The sequence below is a fragment of the Psittacula echo genome (assembly GCF_963264785.1).
Source record: "Psittacula echo genome assembly, chromosome: 3".
In the NCBI taxonomy this organism is placed as follows: Eukaryota; Metazoa; Chordata; class Aves; order Psittaciformes; family Psittacidae; genus Psittacula; species Psittacula echo.
The window spans coordinates 66,206,111-66,232,956 of record NC_137736.1 but is presented as its reverse complement, the minus strand read 5'-3'; the positions used below and the strand labels follow the sequence as shown (position 1 = coordinate 66,232,956).

General features: G+C 39.6%; 1 protein-coding gene across 2 annotated transcripts in view; it reads left to right on the top strand.

The window, feature by feature from the left end:
* Window positions 1–26,846, top strand: part of NAXD (NAD(P)HX dehydratase) — a 49,647-nt gene that overhangs the window by 14,774 nt on the left and 8,027 nt on the right. For both annotated transcript variants that reach the window (XM_080612645.1, XM_080612646.1), the window contains exons 7-10: window positions 8,985–9,093; window positions 21,831–21,881; window positions 21,962–22,066; window positions 22,408–22,528. In XM_080612645.1, coding sequence (XP_080468771.1) covers window positions 8,985–9,093; window positions 21,831–21,881; window positions 21,962–22,066; window positions 22,408–22,528 — 386 coding nt within the window. The remainder of the gene's footprint in view (window positions 1–8,984; window positions 9,094–21,830; window positions 21,882–21,961; window positions 22,067–22,407; window positions 22,529–26,846) is intronic.

Here is a 26,846-nt window from a genome sequence, read left to right as displayed (position 1 = left end):
AGATTCAAAACTAGTATTTCTTTGTGGAAGGAAGCTCATACCTTTTAGTTGTGTTAGCTAAGGACAGCGATTAAACACCTGTGTAACATGTGACTAACCTCTCTTCTGACTCAACTGCTGGAAGAAACACAGAAATTCTTGTCACTAGGGAAAGTTAAGGAGAAAGCACAGATTACGGAAAAGATGCCTCCCAGGTTACTTGGCTTCTGGATCCCTATTACACCTGCAGAGAAGATGCAGGCATGAACTTTGTGATTTCTCTCCCAAACCTCATTTAGACAGCAGCCTAGCTAGGAATCACACAAGAGTGTTCTTGGGGTTTGGGTTTGTCTTGTTTTGTTTTTTTCCCCTAAGTACTTAAGGAGAGCTAAAGGTCAGTTTGTATATGCTGACTCAGAGAAGTATACTTAAACTGTTCCTAATCCTGTCGTGCAGTGCCATATAGATGTATTGCCAGTGTCTGGCCTTCTTGGCAAAAAGCTGCTGCTTCTTTGCTGAAGAGTGAATAGTAGACAGGAGGTGTATTCGCTCCCTGCTGTAGTCCCTTTCTTCCTACCTGTTGCAGAGTGCCTTATCCCAGGTGATACTAACAGAGGTTTTGCCACCTCCTCAAAATGCAGTAAGTATCCAAAGATTTTTAGCATCGCTGCAGGAAATGCTGCTGTTCTTGCTGCTTTCTGATACGTTGAAAGAGATGTATATGTGTGTAGGAGAGTTTTACTCCAGTTATATCCTGGCCAAATTCATCCTCCTGAACACTTGCCATACTGCTGTGATTTGACACCAGGATTAGATTTCTTTGGTGTTTAATCATTCTTGAGTTGGAGTGAAGGCAGGGGCAGGTATGCCTGGGATTTGCTTTTGCATTATTTTTTGTTATTTGAAGGTTTTAGGATCTTTTTTTTTTTTTTCTTCAGCTTTGCAAAGCAGATATTTAAACTGATGCTTATTTTATTTTGTTCTCATGTGTCCACAGCTGATTTGAAGTACTTTAGCCTTCTGGGTATTGATTGAATTATCATCTGTGCCTTAAGAGTTGAATGTAAACCAGAGAGGGATACTGATGTGATAAAAACTTGTCACTTTGTTTTGATTTTAACATGTAAGGAAAAAAAGTGAATTAGTTTTTATAGGGACATTTTAAATCTGTTTCATTCTGAGGGTAGTTAACATTGTCATCTGAACTTCATGCTGTCACTTTTAAAGTCACAAGTTTTGGTTGACTGCAGTCTGTTTGGAAGACTATTTGACAGATTCTACATACCAAGTCAGTTCACAAGAAGTATTAATAGGACAAGACCACTTGCACAAATGTCGTGGTTTAAGCCTAGCCAGTAACTTGGAACCACACAGCCGCTCACTTTCTCCCTGCCTTCTTCCTCCCCTGCTCATGGCAGGATGGGGAGGAGAATCACAAGAATGTAAATCCCATGGGGTGAGATAAGAACAGTCAAATAAGTAAAGTGTAATACAAAACTACTACTACTAATAATAATAATGATAAGGGAAATAACTAGGGGAGAGAATATAAAACTAAAAAAGGAAGGAAATACCCCTCATAGACACAGGTGATGTACAGTAAAATTGGTCACCACCTGCCGACTGATACCCAGCCTGAACCAAGCAGTGATCTGGGCCTTCCAGGTAACTCCCACTGGTTTATATACTGGGCATGACGTGCTGTGGTATGAAATACCCCTTTGGCTAGTTTCGGTCAGGTGTCCTGTCTCTGCTCCCTCGCGGCTTCTTATGCCCCTCCTCACTGGCAGAGCATGAGACTAAAAGTCCTTGATCAGAGTAAACATACTGGGCAACAACTAAAACATAAATGTGTTATCAGCATTGTTCTCAAGATTAAAGCGGAAACCACAGCACTGCACCAGCTACTAAGAAGGAGAAAAATAACTGTTACGGCTAAATGCAGGACAATGAACTTGGAAAATGCGAGGTCAAGACATTTGGTTATCATTATACTTTGGGGGGGGGATTTTCATAATATGCATTGGTAATGTGATTGAGGTGAAAACATAGTACAACTGCTTTAAATATTTGGTTATATCTAAATGCAGGGTGTAAAAATGATTGTGCCGATACATGTGGTATCTTCACAAGGCTAGGTAAGGTGAACCTTGAGTACTGTTGTCATGTCTGTGTGAGAAATCTCAGGGAATAGTCAAGCAATACCACCTTCTCCTTTGGGGCTCTTCCTCACAGGATGTGAGAGGCTGTACTCTGCATAGGAGAGGTGACACCATTTGTATAATGAATTTAAGTTCATTTTTGTGTTGGCTCTGATGCATGTAATATTTTGAGAACCCAATTCCTAGTGAAACAGAAGATCTGATACCTAATTGGGAGTCTGCTATCCAAACAGCAGCTGTGGAAAATATTTTGGGTTTTGTCAGCATTATTATTATATAAAAATATGACATGGTAAATACAGCACTTTTTTTTAGATGCATACCTTAGTGGGTTGTTCACACACTTGCTTCCTTGAAGGTAGAATATGGAGCAAGTAAAGACTGTGGTGTCTGCATATCAAGAGCAGTCTCCTGCTGTTAACTTGTGACAGCTGTGCTTCTTCTGGATCATGGGTTGCTGTTCTTATTGCTGGGTTGTTGTTTTGATAATATTCAGATGAAGCCTACCAGGTTCACTTCTGGTGTTTAAATTAATCGTCTTAATTTTTCTTTCATTTTCTTACCTGTCATTTAATCACATTGTAGCAGAAAAATAAGTATTGTCTACCCAGCACTGACAGAAGACACACTGTTGAACAGATCTTCCAACAGCCTGGTAGATGAAGATGCCCATTGTATCTTGTAAACTTTTTTGGGAGCATTTTAATGTACTAGATTTATTAAATACAATTTTTTTTTGATCTCTAATTACATTCAGCCAACTTCATGGCTCTCTGCTGTCCCTGAGATTTGTTTTACCTGTTTGAGATGCTCAGTGAGACACTCATGAGTTGGTAAATGGGATCAATGAGCTTCTCAAGAGTAAGTTATTTCCTGATCTGTACATGGGGCCAGAAGGAGTTTCCTCAAGCCTTTGGGCTTCGGATGGAAATTCGGAGTTAATTTGCAAGAATGAGGATTTAAACATTGGCAAATATAGCTGCTCTTGGAAAATAGAATTAGTTTAATTTTATGCTCAAACATGTTTTGCATTGGTTGGGTTTGCCTTTTAATTGCTTTGACCTAACCTTTCCAGAATAATCTCTCTCCCTATCTTATTTACCCAGTTCCCAATAATAACTTTACTCGAGGTTTACCACAATAGTTAATAATCAGCTTTCTGAGATAACCACTTAAATGCTAGAGCTGCGTATTATGTCCTGTCTTTCTCTCTTTTGATGTACTGTATAACATGACAGGATCTAAATGTCAGCAGGTCTAACTTTTGATTCACATTAATATAATTACCTGTACTGCTTGGACAAACAAAACCAAAACTCTTTCATCCTCAGATCAGAGACTTTTTTCCATCTTTGAAGACAACACTCTGGGTTGGCTTTTGAAACTGCCCACTTACGGTGGGTTTGTCTCAATTTACGTAACAGACTTGCAATGATACATTTTAATGCACTTGGAGTTGCCTCAGTCACGCCATATGTGCACAGAAAACGAGCAGAATTTGAATTCGCTTTCCAGCAAGAATCCATGTAGTTGATCAGCTGATGGCGGTTTTGGTTGTGTCCTGTGTCCTTCTTTAGCAGGGTGTCCCACTGATGGGCATTTTGTGATGTCCAGGACACATCTCTGATTACTAAGGTGGTTCCAGCTCCGCCTAAACCATGTGAAGAGCTGTGAGCCGCCTTCTGTCTGCCCTGTCATTCATGCTTACATATTATTCCTGTAGCTCCCAGTTACATCCATGCTGACTTCACTTCATGTTTTTTTCATGTAAAATTTGACAAAGCTGCACCTTATCACCCTTGTTCCCTTCCCTCCTCTGGAAGGCATGACAGTAACTGTCATTCATACTTACGAGGAAAGCTGCCATGTTTAACGCTTTCTGTAATAATTTAATGTTGTTGCCGTGGTGGGTTTTGATCATGGATGAAAGCCAGTCTTTGAATCAAATGCAGTCTACAGCAAAGTCGTCTTGCTTTGGAGGTCTGGGGAGGGGAGTGGCATTTCAGGCCCTAGCTGACAACTGTCTTCACACTCTGGACAGTGATCAGCCTAAGGCAGACTTTGAAACAGATGGCACTAGTATCTGTTACAAACTGCTCTGGAAGATGTTTAGAAACCCTGGGTGATATTAGGGCAGTAGCCACCAGATTTTTGGGGGGCTTTTTGTTGGTTTTGGGAAGGTTCTTACATCAATTTTCACCAAGATGAAGATCTAGGTAACTGTTTTATCTTGATTTTTTTATAAAGTGATAGTGAAAAACAGAAGATTCCTGAAGATTAAGAAGTTTGACTTAAAGTTTTTATTTTCTATATTAGCTTTTCAAAACTGAAAGGTATTATGGAAGACTGTGAGGTTGTGCGTTAAGAGGCAACAATGAGACTATGAAGTAGTGAAGCAGCAGCTACTGCTGTAAGCACTATAACCAAGCCAGTGCTGATCCTGTATGCAAAAATAATTGATGTGTCAAGATGAGGATGTTTTTTCAGGGCATATTGCTTTTAATTTGGCAATAAGTAACAAAGAAAAATTGTTACCATTTCAGAGATTCAGTGCTGTTTAATTTGAAGAATCTTTATAGATTTTGTCATGGAAAGCACTTTTCTCAGTACATTGTGGAGGCAGAGACAAAAAGCAAAAAGAGAAACATGCAAGGTACTGAACACCATACCTTGGCGCTGCCTGCACAGGGGCCTCAGGGAAGGCAAATGATTAAGCTGCTGTGTCTGTCTTCCCAGGAGCTCACAGTCTTCTTAGCCTCTGCTGGGTGAAGCTTTATCCCTTTCTCCTACCTCTCACTAATAGCCAAGGAAAGCTGATCAGGTAAAACATCAGTGAGGTCCTTTTTCAGTGTGCCCTGCTGTGAGACTGCCTGTACGCTTGCTTGTTTGTTTAGCTCTGCTTTGGTTAATGGACGATACGTAAAGTTGATTAAATGATTGTTGGCATTAGCGTAAGACTCTTTCTTATCTACTGAACTTCACAGGTATGAGACATTCCTTTGGTTTTCCGTATTAGTAATTATGTTGTCTTGCAGTTGTTATTTAGGTGTTTATCCTGTGGTAGTTCTTTCCTGTATGCAGTCAGAGCTTTATCAATTGATTTCCAGCTGAGACTTTAAGAAAGCTTTTGGGATGTTGGTTGGTTGCTAGACTGAACAACAGTGAGCTGTCATAATCTAGATTTTCATCAGAATGACATCTGATAATGTGTCACGTAACACGTAGTGGTTAGCTGGAAGTTGAGTACCTGTTGAAAAATCTGTGCATTCCCTGCAAATCTGCAGCTGTGGACCTTAAGTGCGCACATCTGCATAATGGTACTGTCTTTCACTCTCCATGTTTACAGGTGTTACTTCTTGGATTCAGCTTCCCAAATTATTCCTGTTACATATGTTCGTGGTGCAGAGTTTGTATTTTCAAATGATGGGGGAACTAGACTGTTTCCCAGTCTCTTGCCTCATCACCTTCCAAAAACTCTTGCTTTATTTTGGGATATCCCTGACTTTTAGTTAATCAGTCTCTCTCAAAGGTTTTTACCCTCTTTTTAGAAATTCAAATGCTGTTTTCTTTTCTGATTCCTCTTTATATTAATATTAGCTTTGTGCTTTAGAGTAGGAGTATTGCATTTGTGATTCCTGTTTTGGAGAAAAGCCAAGTCACATATCGTTATGGCTCTTCACCTCTAAAGGCAAAATTGATTCTTACTTGATCCCTTTCTGTCAAAGCCTGAAGATTCCATCTCTTTTGATCAAGGGAATGTCTTCTTCATACCTCTCTAGACCCTTGGTTTTTTAAAAAACGTAATGCTAATTGCAGTTGTACAGTGCAGGTGATAACTAAATGGAAAGGTTTGAAAACAGGTTAGGAATCAGGCAAGAAAGTTAACAATGTTACTTGTGTGAGTATAGCACACAGCGAACAGCTGAGGACGTCTTGTGTTCTGTGTGTGTTATCCACACAATCCTTGGCATCGTTTTTTACCCATACCCAGTAGCCTCTCCCAGAAACAACTTCTACTGGTGAGGAACTACTGTGGTCCAGGTAGGCAGCTTGAGTGTTACCTGCTCTGAAGCCTGAAGGTGTAGAAATGAAACAGGCCAGCTGAGCTCAGTGTCAGAGAACTCTTCTGGGCATGCTTAAGTGATGTGTATAGACTGTAGCTGTTACAAGCTTAAAGAGTTTCCATCTCCGTGCAAAATCCCATGCTCAGGAATATTCAAGGTGACACTCCTTCTGAGGAACGTTGTGTGTTGATCATTTGTGCCCCATCAGCTTTAAAATGCCCCTACTTTGATGTCTGTGTGTGGAAATAAACTGCAAGATGACACAATAGCCTTTCCACTCTCAGAGAAGCTGTAGGTACAAGTTATTTGTAAGATGTCCTTAGGTGGATAGCCACAGCAGTTGTGAACATCCAGTATCTTAAAGTGAAGTTGGCACGATGCTTCTCTGAGGCAGTATTTGTTCTGCTTTCTTCATGAAAAATCAAAATCCATCAGTTAGTTTACAGCATGCTTTTATAGCTGATTTTGCAATGTAGTAGTCATTATCACCATTTTAAATCTCTTGGCCCCTTCATATGCCTTGTCTTGCTTCTTGATGTGAAGTTGCAAAGGAGTTATGTGAACGTAATGATTGTAAAATGCTTTGAAGATGAAAAGTGCTGCAGTAGGGTTTTATTATTACCAGAGGCAAAGTGAGCAGGAGTGGCTTAATGTTGGACTGTTCATTTCCCAAGAGATGGCTTTGTTTTGAAGACTGCACATTATCAATTGGGTTGGAAACAAAATTATCTTATTTCAGTCCTGAAGAGAAATAAATTGGCTAGGTTTCTACCTTGAGATTATTTGCTGAGATATTTCTTAAAGAGCAGAGTAGTTATCGTGCTATCTATGGCTCTGTTCTTAGCTTATGTTTAATGGAACATTTATTTAACGTATTTGGCTTCCACTATCCAAAGGTATTTTGAATCCAATTCGTTTAAACATCCTTATGTATATAACAGTATTCCTACAGCTCTATGATACTTAGATATGTATGAGATATTTAAGAAATATATATTTTTGAGACACATACTGCTCTTCTAGAAAGAAAATCAGTTTCAGCATGTATTGCTCTTCTAGAGAGAAAATCAGTTTCAGCATGTAAATAAAAAGTAGTCTGCATTCAGAAATGGTGACGTTTTATTAGAGCTTGGTTCACAGACAGTTTTTCACATGTTCAACCTACTATGCATAAAAGAATTGGCTTTTTTTTTTTTTTAATAGTACTTTGAATATTTTTTGAATAATTTTTCTTTCCAGCCTATATCTAAATCATAAACTGAGAGGTGATTATGCAGGGACAAAAAATAGTCATAGTGAGCTGTTTGGAAATTCTGAAGCTAATACGGTTTCCTTATGAGTTAGAGGAGAAGGGAGGGAGGTATGTTGTTCAAATGGAAATTCAGCTTCAGCTTGCTAGGCAGGGAACTGCTTCAGGGACACTGATGTCCTCTCGTGGATTGATGTCCTCACATGGATCATTGTATCCCTTGCCCTTGCAGCGGGTCATCACTTCCACCCGAAAGCCTTGTTCTGATAGAGCTGTTCTGTGGTGTCAGCACTGGGCTTCTTTCGGGGGCCGGCGCTGCTGCAGCCGGGGGTTTCTGAAGCAGCCATTGTCAATGGAGGAGTGCTGGGTCGCAGCCAGGCGCGAGGCACTGCATCCCTGCGGCCCTGAGCGGGCCACCTCTCTCTGCGCAGCTGCAAAGGCTCTAGGCTCCTGCCCGCCACTTGCAGAAATCATTGTGGAATTTGCTGATTCTGCCAGACGCCAGCTAAACACTTGTTCCCAAGTGGTGTGTCCTATCAGTACAGCTGTTGGTTATGAAAAACATGCAGGGGCTTTCATCTGTAATAATAGAGCTTTGTTGAAGTATTGCAAGCTCAAAATGGTCTGAGAAATGCTGTCAAATAGTCCTTCCTTGCTTAGCCAATAGGGAGCTTCATTCCCCAATGCTCCCATTAAAATGTTCATTTATTGTCATCACTTATGTCAGAGGGAGGGAGAAAGTCTAAGTTTTCTCTCTTACTGTCAAGGATTAACTGACGTCGTTGGGCAGTGCTTTCAAAATATTCTGACCTATTTGCACAACAGAACGGATGAGAATAAAATAAACAGCTCTGGTCAGCAGCTGAATGCTGTATTGTAGCTGCTGTATTTGGCAGTGGATTTTCTCATCATTCTTCCAATGTAGACAAAACCTGGATGCTACAGAAATATGAAGCATTAGAAGCAGATAATACCTTTCCTGAATAGCTTGATTCTTCTGTTGCCCTTTGGGGAAAGGGGACAGTTTGGCTGTAATTCAATTGGAGCAAATGCTTATGAAGCAACTGACAAAAAGGTGCAGGAGTAGATTTATCATTTTGCTATGCAGGGTGATAAATAATTGCATCATTTCCAACAAGCTGCAGTATATACTTGTGAGATGGCGGATTTCTCTCCAAGGTATAATCTCTGCAAAGAAGCATTAAACAGGGAATTGTGACAGACTGTAAGAATTGGTGGTTTTCTGCTTTGCTTTTTATTTTGTGACAGCCATGGTGGATACTTGTCATTGCCTCTTCATTTTTATATAGTATCCCCTAAGGAATGAATCAAGAGAAGTGTTTCATTTTAGCTAATTGGACAACCATTCCAAATTTCCCAGGTCACAGATTTTTGGTAGTTTGGAGGATAAAATTGCCTGACACTGAAGACAGGAAATACCTCTTTCCATCTTGCATCTTCAACTCAGATTCTGCAAATACTAAAATGAAGCCTTTTAAAATTTGTCTTTTTTTCCCCAATTCCCTTTAGTGATAGTCCCAATGCTGTCCATGAAGTGGAAAAGTGGTTACCACGGCTGCACTCAGTTGTCATAGGACCTGGCTTAGGTAGAGATGAAGTTCTACTTGAGAATGCTAAGGTAATGTGCATATTGATGTTTTATTCTGTGTCTTCATGTTGCATTTTATTAACCAATTTCCTCCCTTTTTCATGATTACACAAATGGTTTTGATAGGGTTACTAAATAAGAAATTTAATAAAATATTGTTGACTTAAAATTACAGCTGTTAGTCACGGTCTTCTTTATGAAACTGTAAGCATCACTCTGAATTTTAGGCACCCGTATGGTTGTTTTGATTTGCTTTTGTTTTGATTGCAAAAGTTGCTAATTAAGAAATAGATGTTGGCATCTCTAGATAAAGAGCTCTGTGTTTTCTTAAGTGCAAAGCACTTGTACTGTGAGAATGTAAATATGAATCTGACTTCCTGATTTTCGGAACCATATTCAACAACTTTATCAGGTGAGGTACCAAAGAACAGGGGCTGTGCCCTCTTGCAATAAGCAGTAATATTCTCAATTATAAAATGTTGCAGATTTCTACCCTGGGTAAAGAGGTAGCTTTCTGTCAAGCCTTAGTGGAGAGCTGAAAACAGCAGCTTAGATAGTTCTGTACTCTAAATAATATGTACTTACACCACATTCCAGATGATGTCTTGTATTACTGTCAACACCTCTTTGTATGTTCAAAGTATATCTTTCAGTCTAATGTCAACCTTATTTTGTACAATTTTGTCGTGGTTTAAGCCCAGGCCGTAAATCAGAACCACGCAGTCTACTTCCCCCCCCCCACCTTTCTTCCCTCTGCTCCTGGAGGGACGGGGAGGAGAATCGAAAGAATGCAACTCCCATGGGTTGAGATAAGAACAGTTTAATAACTAAGGTATAACACAAATCACTACTGCTACCACTAATAGTAATAATGATAAAGGAAATAACAAGGAAGAGAATACAACCGCTCACCAACCGGTACCTCGCCCCCACCCCGCAGCATTCTAGCCCTTCCCGGAACTCTCAATTCTACCTCCTGGGCATGACGTGCTGTGGTATGGAATACCTCTTTGGCTAGTTTGGGTCAGGTGTCCTGTCCCTGCTTCCTCCCGGCTTCTCCTCCTCCCTGGCAGAGCATGAGACTCACAAAGTCCTTGATCAGGATAAACATTCTGACCAGTAACTGAAAACATCAGCTTTATCAATATTTTTCCCAGGCCGAAAGTCAAAACCACAGCGCTGCACCAGCTACTAAGAAGGAGAAAAACTGACTGCTGCTGCTGAACCCAGGACAAATTTTAACTTTTTTTCTGAGAAGTTAGTACTGAATCAGTGGTACTAACAAGTGAAATTAATATAATTTACAGAAATGTTGATAGTTACACAGGGAAATTGCAAAAGATGAGAGGCAAGAGACTGGAGGCCAAGTAGTTTAGAATACCTTGAGAGCTATGGAGGGTGGTTTTGCTAGGCTTTTGTTAGCAAAAGCTGCTGTTGGAGCTCTTTGCTTCTTTAATTCTCCTCCTGCTTCCCAAAGACGTTTGGTTTATGATATAGGGATGCAAAACTGTAAAGAGTGTGGATTCAGAAAGAAAGGAAAAAGAAGTTTATTACAGCTGATCAAGAAATCAAATTCTAGTCTGAATGGAAAATTTCAACAGCAATTTTATTCTTTTTTGAAAACTTTTAAAAAATTCTTTTTACTGAAAAAATTTTGGGCAATAATTTTTCTTTTATTCTTGGGTTTGGGGGTTTTTAATGTTTTTTCTAAAGGAAAACAACTTTAAACAAAAGAAGGATTAATTTAGAATATCTAGTTATCCAACATCAGCTTCTTTTATATCAGAATTCCATCTGGGTTTTATAAATATCTGTCAGTGTCGGTATTACAGATGTATCTGGAAGAGTCCTTGATTGTATTTTATTTTTTCTTCCCATTATTGCTAAAAATAATTTTGCTTTCTTAGTAAATTACAAGCATATTTTTACTTCAGCCTGGCTGTCCCCCGTGAGCTAGCTTAAAGTTAAAGAAACAAACCCAGCCAATGAAGACAGTGTGTTTGGAAGTTACTTCATGCTAAAATATCAGGCCACATTTGTATGAGCTGTGGATCAGTCATGTTCAAGTCATGTTAAAACTCAAGCTCTTTGTCTTCATTGTAATTATGCAAGTGTTTATTAGTTACTCAGTGTTGGTTTTTAAAAGGTAACTGCGGACAAGCAAACCCTGATTGCCTGCTTGAGGAAGACTGGTGCTTCTCTGTGCTGAGGAAAGGCTGAGTCTGTCCTTGCTTCAGCGGTGAATTTTAAGCTTTGCATCCCTCTTCGCCTTCAAGAAAAAAAGCAAGTGATGAAGGCATTGCTATTTTAAACTTTTATAGGAGGCTGGCTTGGTATATAATTTTGAGTTGTCTCTTTAAGCTAACCTCAGCATACTGTCGTATGAACACAGGGCTGAGATGTAGATCAGTGCCTGCATTTTGGTCAGGTTTTTGTATCAGATTGGCAGTGATGAGGGGGGATTGCTTCCCCTCTTCCTCCTCCTGCCCCATTAAAGTGCTGAGGTGTAGTGATTTGTCACCTCTCTGAATCTGTTCTTATGTCTGTTCTTGTCAGTATTGTGCCAGCACATTGCCAATGAATGTCCTTGTCCAAACAGTCATGTTCTGGGAATGCTTTTCTCTTCTGAGCCTTGAGAAATGAAGATACTAATGCAGTAACCTGCAATTTTTGGTATAGAGCCCACAGACAGTGTTTTAGTGAATTATATAATTTATATTTTATAGCCTGAGTACTTGTTGACCAAATGGTGCATCTTCTCTTTCCAGGTCAAAGAATGCTTTACTTCCTCAGCATCTTGACTATGTCACCACCTTCTCTCATGCTTGATGCCTGCAGTGTATGCACTGTGGCATTTCAGCTTCTTTTGAACAGTCTGATGGGGAAGAAAAAAAAAAAAAACCACCTTGTGATCAGTTTCCTTTGAATTTTTATTTTTTTTTTTCCCCTTTAGAGCATAGTGGTAGTCTTTGACTGTGTACTTATTGGTTTCTTGTGATTGTCTGGATTTGGCTGTAATTCCGTCTACAAGCTCTGTTACGAGAAGCCACTCTACAAGTTATACCCCTCTTTCATATGTCACTTGTATGGGTCCATGCCAAAACCCTCACATGCTGTTCCTCAGTTGCCTGGGTTAGGGCTGATGATCTGTCAGAGCTTTCTAGCCATGCGTTTGCAGGACCAGGAGCTTCAAGAGAATCTCTGAAAGAAAGCATTTGTTGGGTCCTAATAGCTGTGCAGCTGGATCCTATGTAGATGTGGAGATTGTATGTAGATGTGGCAATCCTAGTCTTGGCCTGGTTGCAGCCTCTGACTCTGGAGCAAATAAGCAGTCCATGCTATCTATTTCTCTTCAGAGAAGGGGACAAGAACATATTTCTCCTCCCCTTCTCAGCTCTGGAGTGTGCAGATTGAAGCATCTCTGCTCCCCATTCTACTTCCAGCTTCCGAAATGCTGTTACCCCATTTGGTGTGGAACTTCCTTGTAGACAACATCAGGCCGTCTGTTTTTCCTCTTTTGGTGTCCATGGTTGATTCTGGCCAGAGATGGTAGTACTTCTTCAAGTTCATCTCAGCTGGTGTGCTGCTGGCGGTGGTTTAGACTATTGAGAAAGAGTTTAGCTGCCATGTGGAAGCAAGGTCAAGGTCCCTATTATTATCCTCTGCCGGTGCTTAGAAGCAGCTTATTTCCAAAGATACTTGATGTTCTTTTTTCACTCAGCAGCAATATTATGTCACTATAATATCTACCCACCACAGTGTTCTTCATTTGGACATTTGAGGGATGTTTGCACTTCTGGTCTTAAACTGATCTGATTTTTCTTGTAGCATGAGACTTGGAAGTAGGGGAATTCTTGTCTGTGCCATCAAGAGCTTTTCCTCAGGTGCCCAGATAGAGCCCATTTGAAATTCTCTGTATCAGGTGGATTCTCAGTTCCACCTCAACTGACTTCTCAGCCTTTCTGTGTTTGGTCAGTTGGAATAATTCCCCCCCTTTCAAGCCTCATGCCTCTAGGATTTGGGCAACTCTTCACAGCCCTGATAAATTGTGAGAACAGGACCAGGTGCTTCATTACACTATCTGCACTGTTTTTTGCAAGATCAAGAGGACTACAGAATACAGAGCCACCTTTTGTTGTAGCAGTCTGGCAAAGTTAAATCTGCTGCTCTGGGCCTTGAGAAGCATTTTCCTCTTGATTTCTGAGTAGCCCCCTGGGTTCTTTTTATACCAAGTAGAAGACACCTGAGAAGCATCCCAGGTTAATGCTGCAGTTGGCAGATAGTAGTATTGTCTGTGGGACCTACCACTAAGCATGAATATGAACAACAGGATGTGTCTCTCTTTGGGGTAACTCATGTTAGCAGAAGAATTATTTACCAGAAACAGAATTCTTCAGTGTGTGTCACATGCATTTGCTTCCTGCCCTGTTCATACCCTCTGGAAAGTCCTCTGGAGGTTCTTGCTGTGGGGATTCAGCAGTTCATAGGGAAGCGAAGTAGTAACAAGGACATGCCACTTTCTGTCTGAGCCCTCAGCTAGACGGGGTGAGGGAGACAGGACCTTGTGCCTTGTGATACTGTAGAGGCAAAAACTAGAGTACATGTACACTCACCCACTGTGAGAATGTGTGTATAAACTGTATTTTTCTCAGCCCTCACGCTGTCCCCAATATTGATGCACATACCACAAGTGGTATCCAGTGAAAAACTGCACTCTCAGTAGCCAAGCCTCATTGCTTTCAAACAGCCCAATGAGTGTCAGAATTTGTGGACCTCTTCACCTAAGGTGGAGCATTTTCTGGGATAGTATGCAGCTCTTTTCTGATGCTGGTACTGATGTGGATAAAGCTTGGGAGAGCCAGCTTGACACAGAGAGATCCTCTCCTTGTGCTAAGAACTATTAGTATTCTGTGGCTTCCTTGCAAATCTCTTGATTAGAAAAACAGTTTTTGCAAATATGCTAACAGGACCTTAAATACAGGTTTACGCAGCTTGCAAGCAGAATTTGTTTTCTAATGTATGTAATGGATCTTGATGAAAGTCATTCACAGTGAAGTGGGATGTTTATTTGCTTTCTGTTTGTAGGTTTATATTGTTGTTTAACTTCATTTTGATACTTACAAGCATTTGTAAGCAACACGCTGGAATTGGATACCTTTTCAACTCTTTCTGAGCACATTCAGCTAGAAACCATAAAAAAGAAATTGGCAGTGATAAATTCCAGAGTTCATTTTCAGTTTATGTTTGTTTTATTTTTAAGACAAAATCCCAGCAGCTGAGCATGAATACCTTAAGCCAGGTCTAACATTAACATAATCAATGGTAAATTGGGAACCTCCTAGAGTTTGCTTTCTGAGTGCAGTCCTTCAGTGGATGAGACAGCATGAGAAGACTTTGTGTCTTTATTCTGATTTAGATTTTTTACTTTGGAGTAAACAGGATTATTCCTTAACTGGATTTGGATGTGTTTAGGGAAAACTGCAATTTTCCTCCAAGTTTGACGGCAAGGGATCTGCTTTGAATCTACAAGTGGATCATTCTCTCTTTTTATTATCTTTTTATTATTTTTAATGTAGAATGGAACAGTTTCGATTAGCTGCTGTGCACAGCATCTTCAGCTTTTTTAGTTGTAGCAACAGCTTTTAGCACTTTCCAAAGCACTTACTGTGCTTGATGATATAGTGGGGTACTCTTTAGAGTCCTTATCACCCTCTGCGTGGATTAAATTAAGTATTTACTTGTGCACATGAAAAATCTGGTTTGGGAAACAGGGTCTAGCATGTAGTACTACAGTTAAAAGGCAAAAGACCTGGTTAAATTGAACAGAGCATAAGCCATGAGATAAAGAAGCTGTGTGTTTCAGAGAAAGGATGTTTGTTGCTGTTACGTGACTCTTAATTCAAATAGTACAAATGGTGATCATTTCTTACGTGAGATTTGTGAACTTAGTGGACTGATTAATGAGCTAGTGGTAGTTATGCATGCAGGGATATATGAAGTAAAACTCAGGCAATTGGGCTAGTTAAAGATGATTTATATGAATCTTTTTCACAAAGTAAGACTTTGGTTGTCTTTGCTGAGATCTGAAAGGAGGGTGAGTTCTTTCATCAGTTTGTAGGAACGAAGGAAGTCAAGTTTCAGAGTTCACTGCATGTTTCCACCAGTGAGTAAATGGATAAATAAAGAAAACCCCAAAAGAGATACTGAAAACACAGCTCTAATGTGAAAAATCTTAAACAGTGGAACTCCATTTTTTAAATGATTTTCAAAACCTTCTGTATCGAATACTAAGTATTTTTTTTATTTGGGGAATAAAAGGGAAGCTTCTCCCCTTGTCCTCGGCCAGCCCTGACTATGGCCTTGAGCACAGGTCTGTGCTTGGGATATTCGCCTACCTCTAGCTGTGCAAGATTACAAACTTATGCTTGCCAAGGCCATTTTCCAAGCATCTCTTCTGCAGAGCTGCATCCTGACCTCTATTGCATCTGAGTGCCTGCTAACTCTGCATTTATCCAGCCTTGAAGCAAGGAATGCAGAAATGCTTCCTAGGGCTTTCAGTGCCTATTTGTGGGAATTGATTTGCAGTGTGTTGGGGTGGAACTCATTTGTGCCTCCTGGGCACTTTGGGGAAGAAGTGTGCAAAAATACTTCCAGCTGAGCATTTACAGGGAAAATTTTGCTGTTTCTTCCCTTTTATCTCTTTGTTCCATACAAAACTGTGGATTCAGAATTATTGGGTAAGAGCAGCATCCATGCGGAAAATACAAGCAGTTATAGGGGGCATTTCAATAGCAGTTTCTGATCCTAACTTTCAGTAGAGGGTTCTTTCATAAAAGGGGCTGCCACAGCTTTTTGATATTTTAAGGTTTTATGAGATGTAACCAGTGCCACGTTATGCACATTTGAATGTCTCTACCAAACTAGAGTATGTAATTACATGCTTGGCATTTGCAGATTGCAGTAGAGTGCACTGAAGGCAAGGTTATACTGCTTCCTAAAATGTTTGGATGTCATCATGGTTAGTAGTATCTATTATCATGGCATACAGAAGCTTGAACTTCTTTTTGAGAACATGGATAAGGAATTTTGCAAAGACTAGGCTAAGACATGACTCTTGAAGGGACCTAGGAAATAAAATGTGTGTTGCTGGTGTCAGTGGAGGAAACTGCAAGGTAGAAAGATGACATTGTGATGCATCCATGATGAAAATTAATTACTGTTGTGGGATAGATGTTGCTTTATATATGCTGTTGTTGTGGTTTTCTGTTTATTTCATTGTCTTTTGCTAAAATGACTGGCTCTAATTTCCTGATTCTTCCCTTTATAAACGTGAAATGCTGAAGTTATTGCGTAGGTAAACCAAATGAGTTCACCAGGAAGAACAGAAGTAGCACTACAACTAATAATTAGATTGAAAATCATTGCAGGCATTCTGCAACTAATCCACATCTAATTAAAAAAAGCTGAGAAATGTATCCAAGTCAGGTATGGGCAAAGCCGTACATCTGTACATAATTGTCTTTTCCAGGGAGCTGTGGGGAGCCACCTTGTATGCTATTGTCTACAGGCAGAGTAAGTAGGATATGTGTGTTATTGCTGGCTCATGGGCTTGGGTGGAGAAGTCCGGGCTGACTGCAGAGTTTTGCAAGAGGCTGTGGATGCTGCTGGTGCCTCAGGGTGGCTGCTCTATGAAGACTTCCATGGCTGATTAGATATTCTTTGATAGTACTTAGGAGTTCCATAGCAATTTATGCCTCCCTCACATGTTCCCTCCATTCCCCTCCTAGCTATTTTTTGCAGCCAGAGTTTTGTGCTGGCTCATTTTGGCACATTCCCGTTTTCCATAATAATTATGGAAGTGTGCAAGAGTCCTGGATTTCTGTGTTAGTGCAGGTGAACCGTGTGTTTCATAGCAGAGCTGCAGGGTATCAAATGGATAAATTGCGTAATGTTTTTCTGTGTTACTGTGCTCTCCTTCAGCACACTTGTCCCTTCAACATTCTTTCTACTGTAGTCCTTTGCAGCCTGAATTGTTTCTGATTTAATGTGTGTGGTGGTCTTGTTGCAGTGGGATAGGAGTTTTCTGTTTTCTTTTGGTTTGTTGTTGTGGTGTTTTGAGTGGGTTTCCCCCATAAAGAAATAGAATTTGGCTTTGGGAATCTATTTTAAAATTCCCATGTGAAAGTTGGGACAGAGTACAGTTATTTACTAAAATGAATGCATTACATTTCAGGGAATAGCTTCCATGATAAAATAACTAATTAAAACACATAAATTCTTTGCACTTACTTGGTAAGTTTTCCTAATTGCAGTAAAGGGTTACCTTTACCCAGATAGAGCACTGGTTTCAGTTGTGACACAACTTTTTCAGTTCTTCCTGAGTAGGTTTCTTGTGTACAATTCCTGGGTACCCACTCAGAGGACAAAGATTTTCAGGAAATCTTGTGTTTCAAGAGTAGAGTAGGAGTGGATTGAGGTTAATTTTACCCCCTTCTGGCTCTCTTCCCCTCAACCACCTCCACCAAAAATTGCAAAATCACTGAAACACTATTTTGGACATTCCTAAATGTCAAGTATTTGGTGCTGCTAACAAATAACTGTGTGGGAGGTTGTCCTATATATGGCACCTTCATAGGATGTGTGAATCCCAGGTCATTTCCTCTTTGACTTAATTTGGGTAGAAACTTAAACTGCGCTTTTCAGTTGTTCGGAGAGGAAGCTCTTGTTACAGGTTTGTTCTAGTACAGTTCATCGTCACTGATACTAATCACAGCAGGCTGGAACCTGTTTCCCTTTTCTCATCCAAATGTTGTGGGCTGTAAAATCACTGTTTCAGAGAGCCACCAAGTATTTGACCAACTGATATGAAGCAGAACATCTCTACCAAGGGACTGCCCACGCCCCCTTACTAGAGCTCTCTACATGAAAGGTAGGAGACTGAAATGTGGGTCTGACTGAATATTGTCGAGGAAGTACCCAAATTTCAGTCTTCAGTATCTTAGCTAACCATTGTGGCTGTAGGTCGTCAAGTTGGGTGACAGCAATGTGTCACTGTCCTTCTCCTCCTCATTGATCTCTCTGTTTTGTGACTAGGTGCTAAGATTGCCCTGTGAGTCCAGTATCATTTCTTAGTAATTTTAATTGGCAGCGTTCTCTTCCAAATCCTTTCCCATATAAATAATTGTTACATTGGATAAAACTGAACAGATGGTTCTTGCTCATACATAGAATCATATCAGAAACCGTTAAGTAAGTTTTGGTGTGAAAGTGGAGTTAGTCTTGAGCTGTATTAATTGCGTAATTGACAGTGAAGATTTTTCTGTATGCTGCAGGCATTAACCAGGAAAGTCCATGCCAAATACCGAGATATGAGTTCAGCTGAAAATTGATTTTTGCTTCCAGGAACAAAATACTCTGCATAGAGATGTTGCCATTTTTGCTATAAACACCTCTTAAGCAACTTACTTATTTGGGGCTTTTTTTAATACAGTATCTCTAGTAATAGAGTGTTTAAAAGTGTGCTTAATTTCACCTAGCTCTTGGTGTCTAAAACTAAAGCAGTAAAGTGTCTCTGTTCTCTGTGTAATAGCTGAGGAGAGGCAGATATGTCTGTTGGTGATTGATCCCACCGTAAGTGTGGTGTCTAAGCTGTGTAGGATGAATTTCTCTCCAGTGGCCAGCCATTTGACCTTTAAAGGGCAGCAGGTGAGATGTGTCCTGTCCACAATCAATAGGGGACCCAGGTTCTCCAGTGAATGTTGTGTGCTTCAAATGGGTGGTTGTCTGCTTCTGCTTTACTATGGTTGTCAGATTACCATCTACTCTCCCCAGAACTTCCTCTATGAGGTTCCCTGTCTGTCTCCAAGCAGTTTCTGTCTGGGTTTAAAGAAGAAGAGGAAAGGAAAATAATTAAGGTAGATTTCTGGGTTGGGTGGTTTTTCATTTTTTTAGCTGTCAGGTTTTTTTGGTGGATTTGTTTTGTTTTGTTTTTTATCAGAAATGAGCTTTCTAAATAAGACAAAGGACTTTTTATCCCCTGATTATTTGTTTTATAAGGAGAGAGAGAGAGAAAAAAAAAAAGCAAACATCACTCAATATGTTAGATTAGGAACGTATACCTCAGAGACTCAGCACACAATGGAAGTTGCTTTGCCAGTAGGTTTTACTTAGCAAGATGAAATTTCTTGTCAGAGCAGAGGTCAAATGTCTCAGGATTGTGGAGGACGTGCTAGAGTGGTAGGAACGCAGAATGTTATTAGGAAGAAATGCCTTGTTTCTCTGGATAGTACAAGTGTCTCAGTCTTCCAGAAGCTGTTTACTTGTAGATATACTTTCATGCTTTGTAACTTCCACCTTTTAGGTTTTTTTCCTATACTTGCATCCTTTTGGTGGATAATGGATCTTCAGGATTCTTGATTTAGCCTGTTGTTACAGATATATACAGACAAAAAGTGAAATTCTAGGCAGTAGTCAAAAGGATAGTTATGAGGAAACATGAAAAGATGTCAAATAATAACAGCATCAGCCAAACATTAACTATTTCAGGAACAGAAGTTCCTTGGGTTGCTCATAATATATTTAAGAGTATGATTTGAAAGGGTAAGGACTTTTGTGATTCTGTGTCTTCCCTCAGATTTCCTTAAGGAATCTGTTGGGGAAATCTTTTACGGCTTTAAAAAATGAAGTGTCATGAAAGACTGGTTTACTAAAGTTGACATGCTAGAATAAACTGGTGATTCATCTTAGTGGGAAGTGGAGCAAGAATCGTTTTAAGTACTGAAGGAGTTTGGTGAAGCTGCTAATGTTCAAAAATATTCTAATTAAAAGCAGTTAGAAAATGAGGTTGCAGGAAATGGTATTTGTATCTTCAAAAATTGGGGGAGAATGATCTCAATGCTTTCTTACATGCTATCTTGTTAACCTCTGGGGCTCAGTAGATAGCAATACAATAGCTAATCAGAAGAGCTTAGTGTGGTTCAAAAATAATTGGGCTGTTGGTTGTATAATATTCATTTATACAAAAAACAACAAAACATAAACCTGGTTGCTAGATCAACAGCCTTATTTTATTATAACCAAGTGAGTGAAATTAAACATAATTGTTAATGAACTTAACAAGGACAAAGCAGTACAGCTTCTGTGAAGAAAAACTGAGCTATGTACATCTGTGCAGATTAAAGTTAATGAATAAAGAAATGACTCTTGTCTCGTAAATTTCTTAAAAACTTTGAAAGTAAGGCTCTGTGGTTTTCAGTATGCCACAACTAATTGTAGGTATGCTTTAAGATTCCATCGTTGCACAGCTGTTAAATATACTTGTTCATAAACTTGAATAGTTGAGTAGCAGTTGAATGGTGTGAGTTGTGTAAAATCTGTGATTGGTCCAGAATTATCCAGGGAGGTGGATGTAGGAGAAAACTTGTGGTGTTTGTTCCCTTGGCATCCCAAGGAGGGTGGGCAGTCTGTGACACACAGCTCAAGCTGAGGCTTGTGCTGGCATGTGTGTATGTGTCATGGAAAGGGTTTTATTCTGTAGCAGCTTCTAATGTGGCTGCAGCAGTGTGTTGAGACAAGTCCTCAAGCTTGGAGCAGCGGGTAGTGTATCACTCTCACGCTTCCAATGTGCAAACAGTCCGCAAACAAACAAAAGTAGTGTTAGGTTGAAGCACACTGCTAAGTTCTGGTCATCCATTTAAAAATAGAAGGGAAAGTTTTCTACTGGTATTGGAAAAATCAGAATCAAGTAGGAACGAGTTTGTGAAGATATATATATTCCATAATCAATAATTTGCAGGAAGCAAGGTGGGCAGTATTTATTTTGACCACAATACAAGAACAGAGGGATGTTCAATACTGTGAACATTTATTAAAAGCTGCTTCCTTGTTCCTTACATAATTGCTAATCTGTGGAGCTCAGTGCCATATGACAGCTAATCTGAAGAGCTTAATAACATTCAAAACTAATTAGACTTTCGGATGGATACCATCCTCTGTTATCTTCTGCAGAAAAAAGATAAACTCTCCAGCTTCAAAGACAAGTTGATAATGACCAACATTCAAAAGCCTGACTGTCAGCCATTGCTCATTAAAAAAACTTGAGTATCAGTTGTTGCCACTGTTCAGTTAGGAGAGAGAACAGGACAAGGGCAGAAAGCCTGCTAATAGATGCTGCTTGCTGAAAAAACAGTCTGCAAATGGTCTGTTGAATGGACCACCTTGGTTTTGCTTTGGAAGTGTAAAACCTCCAGGGCCATCAGTGAAATGACATGTCTTATGTACTGCTTGTCTCAGGTTGGTTGGTTTTCCGTGCACACAAATACTGCAGTGGGGCTACTATCAGAAAAGCAACTAAAATTAGTATTATAGTAATTTGTAGATTTATATGATGGCAATACTCACCTGTATTTATTCTTATTTTTTTAATTGGAGATGCATGTTTACTATGTGTGACTGATGTTGGCATTACATGCCTCCTGCAGCAGGAAGAGCGAGTAAGGTTGCTTGCTTGTTTGTATAGCAACACCAAGGCATCAGTTATGGGACCCCTCTTGACACTGCTTATACTTGAACCAGGGAGAGAACAATGTAGTTGTAAAATTACCAGTTGATACGAGGATGTTTTACATTCGTTTGCAGAATATAACTGATTGTTTTCAATTTTGCATTGTAAAAACAGCTTACATGATCAGATTTATTATATGAGTTTGGTTTGGATTGTAAGAGATTTAAATTAGCAAGCGTCTTAAAGTTGTCTTCATTTTTTGCAGGGTATTATAGAAAAATCAAAAGTGAAAGGAATTCCTATCATTATCGATGCTGTAAGTATTTTCTTGATTCAGTCAGTGATTTGATTTATAAGAATCCATTAAGTAAATGTTCTTCTTACTGGTTGTTGCAGGATGGACTGTGGCTTATTTCCCAGCAGCCTTCCCTAATTCAAGGCTACCAGCGAGCTATTCTTACTCCAAACTATATGGAGTTTAGTAGACTGTATGAAGCCATGGTGAGCTGTTTTCCTTTTTTATATTGAAGTATATGCAAGTTCAGTCTTTTAGTCTTTAAAAATAAACAACTTATTACTGGCTTGAACATTATGTGCTGTTTCTTACATGCAGAATAAACATTCTCTGGGGTTTTCTGCATAGTTCTTAAACAAAGATCTTTTACAGAAGACTTTTCTGATGCGCTTTTTGGCACTGCAGCGGGTATAGGAAAAAAAATACCTGAAAAGACTGATAGTGCTGCTTTTTGTTTCTTCCCCATACATATGATGAAGTAGCAGGTGTTAGAATATGTTGTTCTAGTAGTAAAATATATACTGTGTATGGAATTCTTGTGTTGTAGCTTAGAGACCCCGTAGACAGTAGTGATCATCATGGATGTGTATTAAGACTCAGCCAAGCCATGGGGAATTTGACAGTTGTTCAAAAGGGAGAAAGAGATCTTATTTCAGATGGAGAGAAAGGTAAGTGAAGCCTTTTGCTTTCAGCAATATGATTGTTTTGTTTTGCTTGCTTTCAGTCCAGTGGTTGGACTGTACTCCCTGAGGGTTGAATGGGAGGGGTGGCTTTGCAGATCACCTTTAGATGATTTGTGTGAATTGATATTTTAAGAGTGCCACTTATTTGCTGGGAAAAAAAAAAAAAAAAAAAAGTTGCTGATTTTATTTCTTATTTAAATGGCTATAACTTATCTTTTATATTACACAGGTATTGAGATACTGATTTTTCAATCTTTGAACTGTTTTAAAATCTTTAGCTGAAATGGTCTGTGTAAGTGCAGATGTCATTGCCAATTGGTGCAGAATAATATTGTTGTTTCACCATATATCAGTGTGCATGAAAAATAAAGATGTCTTGAGGTTCATGGCGCTGTAGATCAGCATGTACATATATGACTTGTACATTAGCCCTGACAATTAAAAAAAAAATCAAATTAACTCTAGATTGCCATTACAACTTTTTAAACCAGTCACTCATATGGTTAAAATATACTTAATAAATGAGCTGCCTGTGTGATGCTTTTTATACTGATCATTTACTGTGATCAGTATAAAATGAATCCATGAGTGCCTTCATTGCATTTTGACTACGTGGTCTTATTTCACATACATAACAAGCAGCAGCTCTGCTTCTAATTACTTGAAATGCTAATTTCTGATGAATGTTTATGCCGCTTCCAAACTGTTTCATATACAGTCAATTTTTCATTATTGGGAGGCACGGGAGTCTTTTGTAACAGAAAAACAGATGTAATATGACAACTAGTTTGTTCAGAGCCACCTTGTACATACCCCCATTAGTACAGATAATATAACAGACTGTGAAGCAAGCTGGGATAGATAGATCTATCTATACTGATACTAAATCATATAGTTATGCCTATGTGGTGAAGGACTTGGGTTGATCATACAGTACCCAAGCTGCCCTGCATTAAATTTGCTGTCACATTTGCACCCATAGCAGAGTTGGTTTGTAACCTTGGACAGTCAAGTCAGGCTTAAGGGAGGAGGAACTCTTGTCAGAAGATAAAATAACCTGGCTCTAGTTTATGCCAGCTAGAGAGCTTTAGAGCACTGTGGTGTATCTTCTTTCTCTGTTTTTATATCAACAATGTTCTTTCTATGCAAGATTGTTGCTTTTTTAATGAATGACGGGAAAACTGTGTGAGTGCTTTAGATTGGGCACATTACCTGCTGATATCTCAGGTCTCCTTCTGAGCTGTTACTCTTGAGATGGGTGTACCACACCATTGATGGAGAGAAGGGACACTGTCTTCATTGTCTCTTGTCATGCAGGGTTAAAAAAAATCAGGAAACAATTGAAACTCTTTCCAGTCTCAGTTTTGGGTGTTCAGGTGTGGCACAAGTTCCATGTATGTCTTGTGTGCTTTTGGGGCTTTCCGTTGGTTTTAATTTTTTTCTCACCTTGTTCTTTGTCTCTGTTGTGTTCTGATCTCTTTTTTCTCTTAGTTAAGTGGCTTTTTTATTTGAAATAGAAACAGTTCTGTGCCTTCATAGCAGTTGTTTGATGTCCAGTTGTAGGCTGCTTTCTTATTACTTCGTTTCTATCACTGATGCCTTCTCTCTCCTGGATTACAGACATTACAGGCAGCATTGCTGAGCTGTAAAGAAGCAGTTGGCAGGTTTAATACAGATTATAATGTCTGTTATACTGTTTTTAGGGCTGTTGTTTGCAAGAAGGTTCCTGAGAATTTTGAAGAAACTGTAGACTTCATCTTCCTTCTAATAAGTGTGTTCTTTGGGTCTGGGAGTTACTGTCGGTCATTCTTTCAAAAGCTGCTTAAATGCAAAATCACGTTGAGAAAGGAGATTCTACTGGCTGCTCTGTGTCACAACACAGAACATGTTGTTGTGTCACTGACCCTGAGTTCTCTCCCAGGTTTTTTGCTCTGAACATTTTCATCTGTCTGTTCTTCTGATCTTATGTAAGTTGTTTTTTTTTTCAGCTAAGACAACATACATCATGATTCCAGTGTGAGGGAAGTCCAGATCACTGGATCAGGCTAATGTCCTCTGAGCACAGTCAAATACTATGAAAAAATCTGTGTACTACTCTTGCCTTTATTTTTATTGTCATCATCTGTTCATAGTGCTTAATCTGTACCTGTTTTCAGACATTTCCTGGCTGAGCTCGTGTACTTAGCACGCTGATACTGGAGTTTCCATATATGAATTTTAAACTTTCTCTTTTGGGAATATACTGCATGCCTACTTTCTGGAAAAAAAAAAGGGGGGGGGAAGGAAGGGTGAGAAGAAAAAAGATTAAGTCTTAATGCACTCTGGGAAAATCAGAAGCTGCAAACTTAACTGTGTAGCTTTAGTGTTCTGTTCTTGGCTGTGGGGAAAGGAAGGCTTTTTGAGGGTGCAGGGAAGACTGGCTTGGTGAATACTTTATAGCTTAGAGTGACTGTAGTGTTATTTTTATTCATGAATCTGTAGTGAATTCAGTAAACAATTTTCTTCTGTTAGTTGAAGACAGAAAAGGTTATCAGATGATTTGATAGCTGGAAGTACAGGTGTTGGTGAAGGATTACTGTTGGCAGATAACTGTAGTCCTAAGCAGATAAGCACAATAAGCGATTGGAAGCTGAAGCTTAATAAATTCACATTAAAAGTAAGGCAGAGAAATTAGCTATGACAATAGCATACCTAGAACTCTGATAGATGCCAAGCTGTGAAGTGGCTGAACACCTTTGAGGTTTTGTTCTACAGATCAGAATAGATGGTGCAGGTGGTTCCTTACGACCTTAAAATCAGTACTGAATCACATACCTGGCCTCTGTGAAATCAGTAGCAGTCCTCCACTGTAAAGGAGGTTTTCCTAAAATTTGTCTCCATTTCAGTTGAGCTGCCAGCTGCCCTGTAAACGTAGTCACCAAGATTTAAGTAAGTTTTATATACTGTTTTTCTCTTTCCTTTTGCAATTTCACATTATAGCTTGGCCTACAGTTGTTGATTCCCTGCTCTACAAAGATGAGCTTCACCATGCTCTTGGTAGGTGATATCAGTGCCATCACTGACCAGGGTAGGAATGAGTACTCAGCCTGTGGGTAAAAGGTAAGTCAGCTTTTATTCACTATGGCACAGCTCTCTAAGGCTTTCTTTTTATTATTCTTTGGAGAACTGGTCAATAATAAAGTGTGGTTATACCAGTCTTAGTTCCTAACATGTTTAAAATTTGGTTAGGTCCTTGAAGTTTTTGGATTTTTGGTTTTAAATGATAAAATGAATTTTTCTGTATTTTCCCAACACCTGTGTTGGTTGTCTCCTCCCTTCCAAAGGGCAGACTTTATGGGTAACCAGACCACTGCTGCCTGGGACTACATTTACCTGGAGCCAGTAGCCAGACGTAATTTCTCTCCAGTTGCCCAGCTGCAGCTGTGGTCAAGAGAAGCAAAGCAGCGTGTGAGAGGGCTTACTAAGTACTGAATAAGGGGCAAAAAAGCCAACTCTTGCCATAAATCCCCAAGCAGTACTTCTGATTTCTGCCATTCATTCCCCATACAGCTGGAAAGGAAGCTTTTCAGTGCTTGTCAGTCCCTGGCTCACTTAGCTAAAAGCTGTTACGGTATCTGGCTGCCCAGCAGATTTTTGCCTAGTATTTTAACTGAGAGGCAGCATCTTCATCTCCACTCCTGCTTCTGCAGAGTGAGCGAAACAGGGAGGTCTTGGGTCATGCCCATTGTGCTGCTGTGCTTTCCATTGCTCACACAGCCCGCCCTGTGGTCTCCCTGTCACTGCTCACCTGTCATCACATCACATCTCTAGCTGCTGCACCTATATAAGAATGTAATGTAAAACTTGGATCATTTTCACTTAGACTGCCTGTTGTCTTGCACTCAAGGACCTATCTAAGTTTTGAAAGTGTGATTAGGGAATATTAAAGTATAAGCACCCTTTATTTAAAAGCCAACTTACATTTTCCACATCAGTTGAGTTTTCTCTAGCCACAGTCCTTAATCTTGGTTTCCTTGTGTGTATGTTTCTGGGAGTCCACAATCTCCAGCTACATGCTTTTGTGAGCTAACTTGCAAAAGGAAAAAGATAAATTTCTCGCTAGTCTGAGTATATGCCAGATCACATATGTATGTATTGGTAAAAGATTCTACTCAAGATCTGACAATGGTCTAAACCCGAATCTTGCATTTGGTGGAGCAAAATGGTCTTTGATAGCTTTGTTATTTTACATAAAAAATGGAAATCTTAAGCCTTTCAACTAAACGAGTATTTGTTGTTGTGTGGGTTAGCTGATGTAGGTGAT